Here is a 15,060-nt window from a genome sequence, read left to right as displayed (position 1 = left end):
CTCCCCTGCCCTGGTATCTCCACCCATGGACTCCACCCCCAGACTAGAAAAAAACTTCTGAGCAGGTCCGCCATTTTTATTCTCGCTACAGAGGAGTGATGTCTACGGGGAAAACTCAGGGGGGGGCTCATTACATTTAAAGAGACACACACACCAAAATGGAGCGTTCTGAGAGAGCTGGTTTATACAGGGTCACAAACCTCCTCTGGTGCTTGATTCATGTTATATTTTGACCACAGCACAGATGTTTCATTTAGACCACAGGGGGACTGTTTGAAAAGGTGGAGAAGGGGGATAACATGTCCTCTTTAAAGTACAAAGTTAGAAGCCCCGCGGCTTCGTTACAGGGCTGTTGCAGAATCGCAGTCTGAAAAAGGCTTCTACTTCTACATATAGCATGTACATGCTACGTTAGCCAAGATAAAGCTATGCTACATGTTCACTCTGTGGTGTTAGTGATTGCTTTTTTAGAGTTAAACTCCCCCACTTTAAACCTCCACCTAGTGTTTAAAGTGGTTACAATCACTTCTATCTGAACCAGTTCTCTTGCCCGCTTCCATCGCTGCAACACCTGTTGGTTTGACCTGATGTGTCATCCTGTGTGTGTGTGTGTGTGTGTGCGTGTGTGCGTGCGTGCACCTGGGATTAGCAGCAGCCCTGCCGGTGTGTCCTTTGAGCTCCCACAGCATGGCTCTGCCGTCGCTGACCATCAGGGCGGCGTTGTTCTCGTTGACGGGGCAGATGACCATGCGGTACGGCCGCACCGTCTTCGTGACTCGGATGGCGTCGCACTGGGAGCGCAGGTCGTACACGAGCTCGTGGACGCTCTGCTCCGGGTCTGAGGACGAGGAGGAGGGATGAAGACAAATTATATGAATCAAATCAAAGGGATGAAGAAGAGGATAAGAAGAGAGAGACGGCGTTGAGCAGGTTTTAATAATAAAGAGAGAAAGACGAGGACGAGCGTGCGGAAAAGGAAACGAGCCGAGGGATGAAAGGAAGCTTTTCAGGAGATAAGGAGAAGAGACAGGAAATTATTACAGTCCAGACCCAATATCTCTCAGAGCCTTTAAACCGTACGACTCTAAACGGCTTTCAGATGCGGTTATAACGTTACTGACAGCGCTCTGTGACCATGGCGAGCCGCCTGCAGAGACAGGGAACGCCAGAGAAGGGTCGACACAAAGACACGTAAACAGCAGCGCCGGGATGACCGCCGTGCATGTAGAGGCAAGTTTCAAACTGGTGTGGCATATTTAGATATGAAGACAAACGTTCTGAGAATTGTTTTGTGAACGACTTGATTTGAATTTTTAAAACGTTTAATTTTCACTTTACATCAAACTAAGAAGGACCCGCAGAGTAACATCTCAACCTCATGAAAAGCAACAAGAGAACGAGAGAAAAAAAAAAAAAAAGACGAGCTAAAGTTCACAAGAGTCTGATGGGAGAGAGTAAAGGTGGTTTCACACGAGGGACCTGGATCCAAGTACGCCTGATCCCGAAGTCCGGTTCATTTGATCAGTGTGAACTGTTAGGAAACAGTAAGGTTCTTCTTCTTCTTCTTCATAATCCTCATCTGTCTGTTTGTAAATAACGTTGGACTGGTTTTCATGGGGAGAATAGAGAATGCGTTTAAGCTGTGTTTACTGGATTGTCCAATAGTCTTAAACGTACCATTCCTGAGCGGTGCTCTGTCACTTTAAATGACGTAATAAGATTCAGGTGAAGAGGCAGCTGACGGAGGACCCGTATGGACGCCGACTTGGAAGCTGTCGGACTTGACAGCTGACCCACTCCCATGAACTTGTTTTAGAAACCAGCCGTATCTTATGTGATCCAACTACAACAAACAAAACTGAACTCATACACGAAGCTCGGGCTCGTCGCTCTAAAAGCCTTCCGGTGCAATCTGGCCGCTGGTGGCCCGGCAGACCCGCGTATAGGTGAGCTGACCTAACCTTATGTTTTCCAATCAGTCCTTTCTGTCACGCTTCAGGTTAGGGCTTTTGTTGTATTTATGTGTAGCTGGCGCTAGCTCGTAACAACACAAACGTAGCGTCCTTGGGTACCACGCCCGAGTCCGCTTCAAGAGGTGGTCTTAGGGGGAGATGTGAACGCAAACCGTGCACAAGTGCAAAAGTGTACTCGTGTACGGAGCAGTCACTCGGGCACGGTAAGAACAATTGTTCCTAATGTGAAAACGCTGTAAGAATGTGTGTGTGTTTCTGTACGTGTGACTCTGTGTGAGTACCTGCTGCCTCCTCTGTGGAGGTGGTGGAGCGACACACTCGGAGGGTGATGCAGCCGTTCTCATGGAGGCAGTAGAGAGCGTCTCGCTGAGCGCAGGGGATCACCTGAAACGAGACGGAGACTTTGTCAACCTTCATAAAAAACGACCAAAACATCCGTCAAAGTCTCTGAGGCCAAAAGCTGACATCTTCTTTTTGATCCTGTTGTCAAATAATCGATATTTCAGGGCAACGTTAGCCTAGCGGTTAGTTTGCGTGCCCCATGTGTGCAAGTTTCAAGTCCTCCAAGCGGGCGGCCCAAGTCCGTACCGGCTTGTAGCCCTGTCGTGCATCTCTCTCTCTCTCTCTCTTTCCCTCTCTCTCTCTCTCCCTCTCTCCCTCTCTCCCTCTGTGTCCTGTCTCTACAATGAAATCGTAAAAAGCCAGAAAATTGCACAAAAACATTGGAAACAAGTTTCTCTGCAACTCTTAACAACTGCAATCAATAAATAATCTATTATTGGATGTCTAGGACTTCTGTTTTTCTTGCTGTGGTATCAAACAGGTATCGGTGGGATTTTCATTATAAATACAATGAAAGTTTAAAATCCTGTATCGTGACGACTAAAGAAGATAAACAAACGATTAAAATTCAGTCCCAGCAACTCCCCAGACAACCTTGGATGTTTCCGACTAGTATGTTCAAATTATTATTTTTGTGTTATTTTTCAAAGTTATTTTTTAGGCAATTTTTGCCTCTTTTAGATCGGACAGCTGAAGAGAGATAGGAAGTGTTGGGAGGAGAGGGACATGCAGCAAATCCACGTATGCAAAGTCCACGCATGAAAAGTAAGAATTCATAAGACAGAATGAAAAATCAATAACTTCACCATCTGCAGCTTTAACACGTTACCACACCATCTGGTCCAGCTCTGGTCCAGCTCTGATTCAGTTCTGGTCCAGCTCTGATTCAGTTCTGGTCCGGCTCTGGTCCAGCTCTGATTCAGTTCTGGTCCAGCTCTGGTCCAGCTGTGATCCAGCTCTGATCAAGCTGTGATCCAGCTCTGGTCCAGCTCTGATTCAGTTCTGGTCCAGCTCTGGTCCAGCTGTGATCCAGCTCTGGTCCGGCTCTGATTCAGTTCTGGTCCGGCTCTGGTCCAGCTCTGGTCCAGCTCTGATCAAGCTGTGATCCAGCTCTGGTCCAGCTCTGGTCCAGCTCTGGTCCAGCTCTCACTGTGTGTAGTATAAATGTGTCTGTGACCGTGTTTTGCTGTTTCTGCAGTTTTTGCTCTGAAGCCGTGTCATCAGTCAAACAATTTGGCTGTTTGACAAGCTCTTTGTAACACTTAGAGGGAGGAGGGAACGGCTGGACACTGCCGGGGCCGCTGATTAATAAACCTCTGCTCTCGGCTTTAATAAAACTCTACTGCTCTGTGACTTTAAAAGAACTCCACAACAACAAGGACTCGCTCTCCATCTTTGAACTGAAAAGAAAAAAGCCAAAACCAAAAAGTAGCTGCAGTTCCTCCAGTGTCCACTAGAGTCTGTCTCCTGCAGTGAGTCAGTCCCCATAGAGCTCCATGTTAAAATAAACATGTTTACAGTCTGGTACAGAAACAGTTTGGGTCTCTAGAGCTCATTTCTCTCTTCAACTGTACGGGCTGAAGGGATGAAGGGGATGTAGAATTAGGGGGCGTGGCCTCTTTGAGTGACAGGTGGGAGCTGCTAGCTATCTGTTAGATATCGCTCATATCTGTTCCTGCAGGGGGCACTGGAGTACCATGGATGGCGGTCTCCATGCCGCAAACCTCAAATCAAAACTGATGAGTCATCAAAACATTCACTCCCCGTACAGTGTGTGCCGATCTGTTTGTTTTTTTGAACCAGGCTGTAAACATGTTAATCTCTGCTGTAAAAACAGGCTTTTTAGAATGGGTGTGTATGTGACTTCCTGTGCTTCTGCAGCCAGCCTCTAGTGGACACTCAAGGAACTGCAGGATTTTACACTTCAGCATCTGCTTCATTTTCAACACCAGATGTTGCTACCTGCTTAATATGCCAGATTCAAGGCTTTAAAAAGGCAGTCCACAAACCAACTGGTGACTTCACAGTTTCTACGTCCATAAATCATACAGTTGATGGCATTAAAGGGATCATTGCCGACCCCCACATCTGTCATTCCTTCACATGGACCCAGCATTTGGAGTGAAAGCAGGATGAACAGAGTGACATTATCAGACAGTTTCTGTTCCCCTCGCTGGCTCTGCAGCTGTCACAAATCCTCTATCTAATACCTTCAAAGCATTCATCATTTTTCAATTAGAATTCTGGACTCCAAAAGAAGGAAATATGCACGCAAAGGTCGCTGCTGCTGCTGAATGTGACGACAGAGAGGAACAAAACGTCGAGCTGCTGCTTGAAGCTCAGACCTTGATGAGGTGAGCCGAGAGAGAGAGAGAAAGAGAAAGAGAGAGAGAGAGAGAGAGAGAGAGAGAGAGAGAAGTGGAGGATTTGATCAGTCGTGACAGGAGGAATTGGCTCCAGCAGAGAATCATCCATAAAAAGAGACAGAGTTTGGTAAAAGCTTTTTGTGTATTGCAATAAAAGCAGAAACTGCAGCAGGTTCATTTGAGGAGACCGGGGAGAGATAGTGATGGTTCGCTCACCTACACACACCTGCAGGTCATCCTTACAGGTAACATACCACTGCTCGATAAGAGAGTCTCTGTGTCTTATTCTGAACTTAACCCTTCACAGTCGGGGATGGAAATATGTTCAAAACACTAAAATCTATTATCTACAATCTCTTGCAATAAAAAACACAAACACAGGTGCATAAGAGAGGAATGAATCTTTGCAGTATGAAAAACGTCCAAATTGCAAAAAATTTGTTGGCAATGTTTTGGTACCGAAACATTGGAAAAGTGCTTATTTCCACCATTAAAGGTTGATCCTTGGGCGCCAGCAGCCTAGTGATCAGTGTGCGTGCACATTCTATGAATATCTATTATTATTATTATGCCAGGCCTCACCTGGATGAAGGGCACCCCCGAGCGCTCGATGGCCACCACGCCCACCGTCTGGCTGAGCTCCAGGTCCAGGATGAGGATCTCTCGGGGGTACAGCAGCAGCATGTGGTTCCTCTTAGACGGCAGGTAGGACAGCTGGAGACAGTCGTTCAACGTCACCGCCTCGGCTCTGAAAGAGGAAGGGCGGAGACGCAAAGGACAGGAAATGAGCTCGATGTCGGGTTAGTTAAGGGGAGCAAACTGGAGAGGGATCGCAAGAAGGTCAAGTGTCGGACATGTTTGTTTTATGTGTTTAGTCCAACATTTTGCTCGCTTATATCAAACTAAACATCCTGCAAACAGGACGCGCTGTAAAAGTGAAGCTTCCTCCTCGCTCTCATTGACTATCACAGGCATCACGCCAGATCAGGCGGAGAATTTTGAGAAACAAGTCCATGAGTTTGTGATTCTGGGTGATATCGGGGAGGCTCCGACTCAGAATCAGAAATACTTTATTCATCCTGAGGGGAAATTTGGTCAATCAATACGGGGTCGCTGCACGACAGTAGTGAGAATAAATGAAAATGCTTCCATGTTGAAAAACTGACGAGAACGTTCTCCAAAAGCACGAAGCGAGAGGGCGGAGCTTAAAGAAGTTGTCAGAGCAAAATCGAACATTTTAAACAGAAAATAAGACGGTTAGAAACAAGGAGGTAAGAAAACGAACAGGAGCGACTGAAACATGCTGCTACACGGTCGCAGAGAATCTGAATGTATCTGTTGTGGAAAGCCTGCTTTACCTTTGAAATGATGCAATCATTCGTTCTTCTTCATGTTTAGCATCTGTGTTTCTGCAGAAAGTTCTCAGAGATTTAAATCGACGCTGCAGGAACAACACATGCATATGGAATAATGTGCAAATATTATGACGGACAAGGCTGTGTTGGAACAAATTTAACCAACACTGATTTCTAAGATCAACCTTGATCTTTATTCATGGCCTGCATACAGAAGCCGAGAGAATTAGTAATAAGTGCAGAGTGTGTGTGAGTCAGTGGCGAGCAGGGAGAACTTAAAAGGGAAGCAGGCGTGATGCTGCGAGGCTGATGAATTAAGAAGGTGCTGGCACCAAAATCCCCTCCATTATTCTCACAGTCCTCAAAGTGTCAAACTAAGTATGTTTGATGTAACTCCTTTTAGGTGTGTTTAAAGTAATCACAGATACTTGTATCCATGGCAACGGTGAGTTCCAGTCTCTGCGTATGACCACTACAAAGTCACAAACAGAGTGGAGACTCCGTGAGCGGATCGGAGGTCAGAGGTCATCCCTGCAGCTCGCCGTCAGATCAAACGAGAGGAGAGACTGACTTAATAACAGGACGGAGATTATTATCATCAGGGGAAACCAAGCGGATCCAATAGGGGGACCCTTTGGGAGTTTCAGAGCTCTAAGTCACACGGGGCAGATAACACTTCAGATGTCTGAGTCACTGAAGGAAGAACTTCTGAAGGACAGAAAAAAACGAGACTCCTGAGAGTTAGAGGCAGCAGATCGTCAGAGAATGAAAGTACAGCGCCGCTGAATATCAGGTTTTACACCGACACCCACTCCTCATGTTTCACTCTGCTGTGAACGAGGCGGGACGGCAGCAGCAGCAGTCAGTCGTCAGACATACCTTCAGACATTCATACACCAGTGAACACATGAGAGAGGAGGGTTGAGAGCATGGCAGGCGTTTCCACACCTATAGATCGTTTGCTCTGGTCTGAATCATCGACCAGTTCAACCTGACAGGAGTGTGTACGCCGCATTAGTGGACAGATAAAGACTACATTCACAACAACAGCTCTGACCAATCAGAGAGCGTCTCCCTGACGCATTCTTTCATTTGAGACAAAATGCTGAAACACACTCCACACAGAGCTACCGGCACACACAATCCTCTTTAACCCGTCTTCAGTCAGTCTGAAACGCAGCACCTCGGCTGTCATTGGTCGCTTCACTGGCTACCTGTTACTCACAGAATCCACTTCAGACTCCTGCACGATTCCTCCACCAGGAGGCTCTCAATCAATACAATAACAAAAGATGACGTTGAGGCTGGCGGGGAATCATGGGAGTTCTCTCTGCTTGTACGTTTAAAGTAGAAGGTTGCATGAAAACTCGTGCACGCTGTCTAACTTGCAAAAACACATTTAATTTCAGTTAAGTCTGTCGCAACTTCGACAGAACTCGTGTCTGCTCAAGTTATTCCTTCGACATTTTTTATGATAGCAAAGTAATTTTTTTCAACTGATAGTGCGACCATAAGCCTGATAAACACAGCCCAAAGAGTTCATTTGTACTTAATTACTTAATGGGATTTTGGGGTGACACTTGGGGGTGGCCAATTAGGCCCATGCTACCCCTCTGGACACGCCCCCCCCCCCCCCCCCCCTCACCCTATGTATTATAAAAAGTGTTTCCTATGAAATGAGCTTTTTCTTTTATTTAAACTGATTGCATCTTTATTGGATGGATGTTGTTGCATCAACATTTTAAATTATCCCTGCTGCTGTTCTCGTAAATTTAAGAACCAGCAGCTTCTTTAATGAAATGATGTAACATCAACATTTGAATCAGAGTCAGTGATTCGAGTTATTCCGCTCTCTGATGTCGACAACCAAAAGGAGAAACTCTGATTGGTGCTGACAAGAAGATGAATAAATCACGACTCTGCATCACCAACATGTGCATAATAATTCAAATCATTAAAATGTTTTAATGAGCAGTCTGACAGTCTGGGGTGCTGCTGGCCTAGTGGTTAGGGTCGCACCCCGTGTATGGAGGAGTGAAACCTTAAATGTAGGGCTGTGGGGGGGATCAATATTATCACACCACCTCTTTATTTATTTAGCTAACATGTTTGTGAATCGGGGTTGGCAACTGGAACCGTTTGATTCTTAGGATCTAAGTTTACCAATTCAGCTTTTCCACTTGTTTGTGATTACAGTCCAAGTTTCTAAATCCTGATTTATTCACGCACGCACGCACGCACGCACGCACACACACACACACACACACACTAAGGAGTACAACATCCTCAAAAACAATTACACACTGAGTGAAAGGTGAGCCAAGAAGCTGTCAAACACACACAGAGTAACAAAGAGGGAGGAGATAAACACGACTAAGATTAATGAAATGTGTGTGTGTGGGGGGGGGGGAGGTCTGCTGCTATAAATAATCCCGTTCTTCAGTCACGAGCTGCCACAACATCAAACCACACTTTGGTTCTGATCGTTTGCCAGTTTTTTGTTTTTTTAAAGGAATGCGTTCAATGTTTTCAAAACGTCTGTCACTTCATGAAAAAATCAGTTTAGGCACGGTCTCTTAGAGTGGTTTCACACTACAAACCCCGGCCCGGATCGGAGTACCCTGGTCCCCTAAGTCCAGTTCATTTGAGCAGTGTGAACACAAACATACTGTACTCGAGTACGGTCAGCGTGGGATTTGAACCCAACCGTGCTCAAAAACAGAAGTTGACCGCTATATGATGTCATTCTAAACGGCTCACATATTCTGCTAAATCCACTTCTCCATGTTTCTCTAACTCTAATATGTGTCTCTAGTCTGTCTACAAACCCCCAATGATGAGAAAAGTCCATCCTCTCCGTCTTTTTCCTGCTCCACTTTTCAGAATTTTAAAATGTGTGCTCAAACAGGCCGTTTGGAGATTTTCCCTTCATGACATCACAAAGGGCAGTAACCCCTCCCCCAGGTGGGTGACACTCCCACAGCTAGGTGTTTGTTCTACGTTTCATTAAAAACATGGGCAGCTTTTGGTTAAACCTCAGAGATGATGTTTCTCTTACGTGGGCTTCTCGTTGGTGATCAGCACTTTGACCTTGTTCAGGGCCTTCTTGGCACCGGTGGGCACGGGAGCAGCGGCGGGCGCAGGTTTGGTGTGGGCGGGGCTTGCATGGGGGCTGGCGATGTAGACCTTTTTACCGGCGCTGCCCGGTGGTTTGGAGTGAGTGAAGTCTGTGATGAAGACGATTCCTTCGCTGGTCAGCACTGCAGAGAGAAAATGAAGAGACATCAGAGAGAGGCGGCGATGTGTCCCGGCGGGTTAGAGAGAAAAACGTTTAAAATGTTTCCCTGAAAGACCTAAAAGTCTCTGCAGGTCAGACTCTACAGGGGGTTTGACAGGTGCTTCAGAAATGTTTGTTTCTGTCTCAGTCAAATCTGAGTGTTTCCTCCAGCCAATGACAGCGCAGCAGGTGAGTTTAGGAGTGGATACAATTCAGTGATTGGACGCCATTCAAACCGGTGAATATGATGGACGTGGACGTAGCAGCAAAGAAGAGAAAATATAATCAAAGTGAGGAGAAACACCAAGCGGATATGAACCTTGTGTTGTCTTTTACCCGTGGACGTGGAGTTAGTCTGCTTCCTGTTGGACAGGCAGGTGACAAACACCGGCGGTTAGCTTGTGCCAGCGTGCAGTGTAGCTACAAGCAGTAAACGTACACACTACGTCCTGCAGGGGGCGGGGCTTCTGGGGGCGACGAGTTTGAATGTTTACAAACATTTCTACTGAGTCCATCTTTAATGTTTTCTATTTACAGGAATCATGAAAATGTGGACTAATAAAACTCAGCCAGCAGCTTCATGAGGACTTGAATAGTTATAGAATAGAGAGAGAGAGAGAGAGAGAGAGAGAGAGAGAGAGAGAGAGAGAGAGAGAGAGAGAGAGAGAGAGAGAGAGAGAGAGATAAAGGTGGATACATCTTTAACCCACACTGAACCTCATGATGGTAAATTTAGGAGCTCAGATATCATGTTAACGTGTGGGAAGGAGAGTTTAAAGAAAAACTTTGTCTGAGTCAGATTTGAGATCACCTACACGCCATGTTGGAGGGGTCGAAGGGGTCGAAGGAGAAGGAGAGGATGTTCTCGGCGTAGCTCTTCTTCCACAGCTTGGTGCCCGTGTCTCCGTTCCACAGCACGATGTAGTTCGGAGGGTGGACGGCCAGCAGCAGATCACGGGATGCATCCTGATTCCACAACCACTCCAAGTCTGCCAGAGAGAGGGGGGAGGGAGAGAGGGAGGGGAGAAAGAGAGGGGGAGGGAGAGAGTGAGGGGAGAGAGAGGGAGAGAGAGAGGGGGGAGAGAGAGGGAGTGAGAGGGAGAGAGTCGGAGAGATTAATAAAACAGAGGGATGGTCGGAGCATCTTAATGAAAACAAACAACAGCAGAGCAACAACTCTAAGAGTCTTCTTGGCAGTACAGCCTGAATAAATCCACAGGCAGAGAAAAGATCCACACTAACATTAAAGAGGGGAGGAGGGGGGGGGGGGGGGGGATTTGTCTCACCCTGGATGGGTTTGGAGTGCTCCTGGATCTCACAGTGGGCGGTGCCGCTCACCACGTCCCACACGATGATCTTCCCAGAGGCGTCCCCTGAAGCCAGCCGCAGACAGTACGGAGAGCTCAGGTTGTGGTAGTAGTTTTCTCTGGACCATTTCACCTGGAAAACACACACACACACACACACACACACACACACGTCAGCAGTGTAAAGACAGTAAACAACCAGACCTGACTAGAGTTCTCATGATGCATGACTTTGATTCAAGTAGAAACAGAAGTCCTGTGGTCTGAGATTAGATCCCACATTAAGAGATCTAAATGTCGTATTCATTCCAACATATTGCACGTTTGGTTGGTTGACGCTTTGCAGGTGATTCACTCAGAACAAGTGTGTGAACGACAACAGGAGCAGAGATTGTGGAGGCGGTGGTATTTAAACGAGGCTTGTGAGTGTTTAACTGGAAAAAGAGGAAGAAGCAAATAAACAGAAATCTGAATATTTAAGAAAAGGAGAGAGAGAGTAATGCTGTTAGCAGGACGAGAAGAACAGATCAAATTAAGAGAAGATGGTAAGATATAAGGCGAGGAGCCAAAGGAAAACGGGGTCTATCTCCTCTCCTATGTCTGGAGGATGGATTCTCATTTACTGTGAGGAATGTCCACCAGGGCATGTGGCGATCAGATGAGACATCGGGCCAGCGCTGTATCAGGCCATAAAATACTTATTATTTAAATATGTTATTGTTTGTTTTTCACACGTCTCCGGTTGTTTATTTGCTTTGTTTGTTTGTTTTCCTCGTGTATTTAGATGATGATCGGTACTCTGGGTTCTTCAGATCTTCTCATTAGCTGTGGATGAGGTCTCGTTGTTGTTTATTTACAAACTTTGTGTATCAATGCCTCTTCACTCTGACGGGTCTGCAGAGAGGAAATGAGATAAATAAAGGATTCATCCTGCGCTCCGTTTAAAGGAAGACAAACGACTCCATGAGCAGGCTGCTGTTTCAATAATTGATGATGTCCGTGTGTTTTTTGTTGTTTTTTTAATTCTGCAGAGTCTCTGTGGTCGGACCCGCTCGCTGCTGTGTGTGCACTGTTTACAAGAAGAAAGTGTGTGTGAGAGAGGAACGAGAGCGTCTGATGGAGCACAGGCGCCGATAATCACTGGACTATTTACTGCTCATTATTCACACCTGTAGAGAACACACACACACACACACACACACACACACACACACACACACACACACACACACACACACACACACACACACACACACACACACACACACACACACACACACACACACACACACACACACACACACACACACACACACACACACACACACACACACACACACACACACACACACACACACACACACACACACACACACACACACACACACACACACACACACACACACACACACACACACACACACACACACACACACACACACACACACACACACACACACACACACACACACACACACACACACACACACACACACACACACACACACACACACACACACACACACACACACACACACACACACACACACACACACACACACACACACACACACACACACACACACACACACTTTAGCCGTTTTCAAATATGCACTCCGGATAATATCTAGATAATTACAGGAGGAACGCTCCGGAGATTCTCCCGACCTAGTCATTCACATATGCTCCTCACAGCGGGGGACTTTCCCTGTCAGAGGGGAGGGGGCGGGGGATTTCCTGAGGTAAGACGTGACATAAATAAACAATGCTGAAGTAGCGGCTGAAGCAACAGAGTCCGCTACACGACGTTATAATGACAATATTTGTCTTTATATCAATGCTATGTGTAATCCAATGGAATGACAACATCCACAAAAGAGTGGAGAACAACATACTGACGAACAGAAAACATAATGCAGCCGTTTAATTACGTGCACACAGATCGTAGTGGTCGCGTGCAGACGCTTTCAGGAGTCACTGTATATAAACGCCATTCTCTTTCTTTTGGCTCAAATGGAAACCTCCGGAGTATATGCTGCCGCGTTCAGACACCAGCTCACTCAGACTTTCTGCGGAATAAATATTAGGGGTCTGGCCGGAGAAACTCAGGATAAAGTCAGCGCGGAAAAATGCGGCTGTTTGCGTTCACACATAGGTTAAAGGGTAGCCAAATCTCCGGAGATTTTCAGGAGATTTCCGTATGTGTGAAAATGGTTAGAGACACACACACACACACACTCACACACATCAATTTTCACAGAATCACTGCATCGTGGTGATATCCTTTAAAATAACTCAATAACAGATTCATGTGGAAACTGACCTTGACCACGTTAGCTTTGTGTCTCTCCAGCACCTGGATGGTCTGACTCGTCTTTGGGTCGATGATGAGAATGCTGGAGTGACATCCCTGAGCGATCAGCCCCTGCCAGCCCCTTCAAAATAAGAGTCAGAGAGAGAGAGCGAGACATGGAGAGAGGAGAGAGGAGAGAGGAGAGGAACAAAGGTGAAAAATGAGGCAGTATTAGATTTTTTCAACACAGCCAGCAGGACTCGGGCTTCTTAGGCCCCGTGTCCACATTGCGTTTTTTGCAAGTCCAAGCGTCTTTTTTCAGTTGTTTTCAAAAGATGGCTGAAGAAAAAGTGCAGCGCCCACCGTTTTCTGAGTGCTCTTCCTTTTTTGTGCAGCCGCTCTGAGCGCTCAAGTTGAAAATCTTTCAACTTTTCTGAAAGGCGCTGTCGATTTCATCAGCGTTCTTTTGCAAATGTTTGATATTCTCCTACAGATCGTATCTCTGATCCGGAAATAAACAACGTAAAATAAAAAAACATGCAGTAAAAAGTAACGGAGCTGTGTCGGTTATACAGCGGCCATTGTCAACAGACTGTTGTCATGGAGACAGGACGGACGTGCTTTTCTTCTCAGTGCACAAATGCTTCATGCAAACACTCCCGATCGACAGCCAGCGCTTTACTGCCCGGAAAGCGCCGTACTCATTGTACACAGTCATGAATCACAGACACGTTTACACAGGATAGACTGGATTTATGATATGTTTACGTGGAACATGTCGCTCATTCTTTCTTTAAATCATATGAAATCTGTATTTTTTTATTTTTGAGGCATCTCGCGACCCCCCAGGGGGTCCCAACCCGCACTTTGGGAACCACTGCCCTATGGAGACATACCCTGCACTACACCACTCACTGCTGCATTTTAGCCAAATCAGCGTGATTGGTTCATCAGATTGTTACCTCGTGGCAGACATTGGTCGAAGTTTTTACAGGTTTACAACTGATACAGATGACAGATTTTCTTTGTTCCTTTTTCAGAGCACATGAGTTATTAATTTCTGTCCGGACCTAAAGACAATTTCAACCAGAATCTTAAAGAGTGGATCTGGAGGAAATGACCAACCCTGACTTTTAACTATGTTATATGTGGTGACCTGCTTAGAAACAATGACGGTCATGTAGAAGCGAAAGCCTTCAGGTTAACTTGCAGAATGTCACATCACATCACATCACATCACATAACATAACATGACATGACGTCACATAACATAACATCACATCACGTGACACAGGAAGCTGCTTCTTATTGTTGATTAAATCTGCGTTTACGGCTTTAATTTCCTCTGACATTCACCTGGACACGGATACAACGATGGATAAGTTAATAATGAACATAAAACACACAGAATCATAACGAACAGCTCGTAAACATCCTCTGTGTGTTTAAATGAAGCAGCTACATCAAAGATGCTAACGGCGCAGCTGCATCACTCACCAGTCCACTGCGCCTTTATTCTGAAGGTTCAGAGTTCCGGTCAGAGTCCGAGCCGCCAGTTTGATGTTCACCGTGTACGGAATCATTGTTATTCATCCGTTATTAAAACACTTTAACATTTATTGATCAAAAGATGCTGCAGTCGATTAGCTCCTCTGGTTCTTCTCTGTTAGGGTTTCAAACAGGAAGTAGCACGGTGCTTCTTCGTGGAGCTCCGGGTGGGAACAAATCTTTCGGTAACAAGGTTCCGCCCCTGAGAGGAGACTAAAAACAGACTGAGAATAATACTGAGGCCTCAGAATGACCTACAGTAGCATACCTGACCAGGTAGATCTTTTCTGTGTCCTAGTTTTTAAGGGAATGTTCTGAGTGTCGGACAGTCAGGAGATACCAAGAAATGAATAAGATGAGATAATAAGATAAACCTTTATTTAACCCAACAGTGTTTACATTTACAGTGTTACAGCAGCATATAGAGCAAAGAAAGCCAAAAAAAGAGAGCGGAGCTGCAGTTGTTGCAATGTGAGTCTGAACATTCAGTTATATAAATACTATCACACACACAGTGCCCATAAGGTTGAACGTTGTTGTTGCACCAAATAGATCCTTACATACATTGCACATACGTTTAGACGATATTGTAATACGGT

General features: G+C 45.8%; 1 protein-coding gene across 2 annotated transcripts in view; it reads right to left on the bottom strand.

Annotated features, from left to right (window-relative positions):
• Window positions 1-14,620, bottom strand: part of wdr11 (WD repeat domain 11) — a 57,386-nt gene extending 42,766 nt beyond the window's left edge. For both annotated transcript variants that reach the window (XM_061040590.1, XM_061040589.1), the window contains exons 1-8: window positions 14,411-14,620; window positions 12,944-13,055; window positions 10,600-10,753; window positions 10,129-10,302; window positions 9,095-9,296; window positions 5,264-5,429; window positions 2,255-2,357; window positions 640-838 (exon numbers count right to left, since the gene is read on the bottom strand). In XM_061040590.1, the coding sequence (XP_060896573.1) occupies window positions 640-838; window positions 2,255-2,357; window positions 5,264-5,429; window positions 9,095-9,296; window positions 10,129-10,302; window positions 10,600-10,753; window positions 12,944-13,055; window positions 14,411-14,496 (1,196 nt within the window). In that variant the 5' untranslated portion in view covers window positions 14,497-14,620. The remainder of the gene's footprint in view (window positions 1-639; window positions 839-2,254; window positions 2,358-5,263; window positions 5,430-9,094; window positions 9,297-10,128; window positions 10,303-10,599; window positions 10,754-12,943; window positions 13,056-14,410) is intronic.
• Window positions 14,621-15,060: the final 440 nt, after the last annotated feature.

Source organism: Labrus mixtus, chromosome 6 (genome assembly GCF_963584025.1).
Source record: "Labrus mixtus chromosome 6, fLabMix1.1, whole genome shotgun sequence".
NCBI lineage: Eukaryota > Metazoa > Chordata > Actinopteri > Labriformes > Labridae > Labrus > Labrus mixtus.
This window is presented reverse-complemented; position numbering and strand designations above follow the sequence as displayed.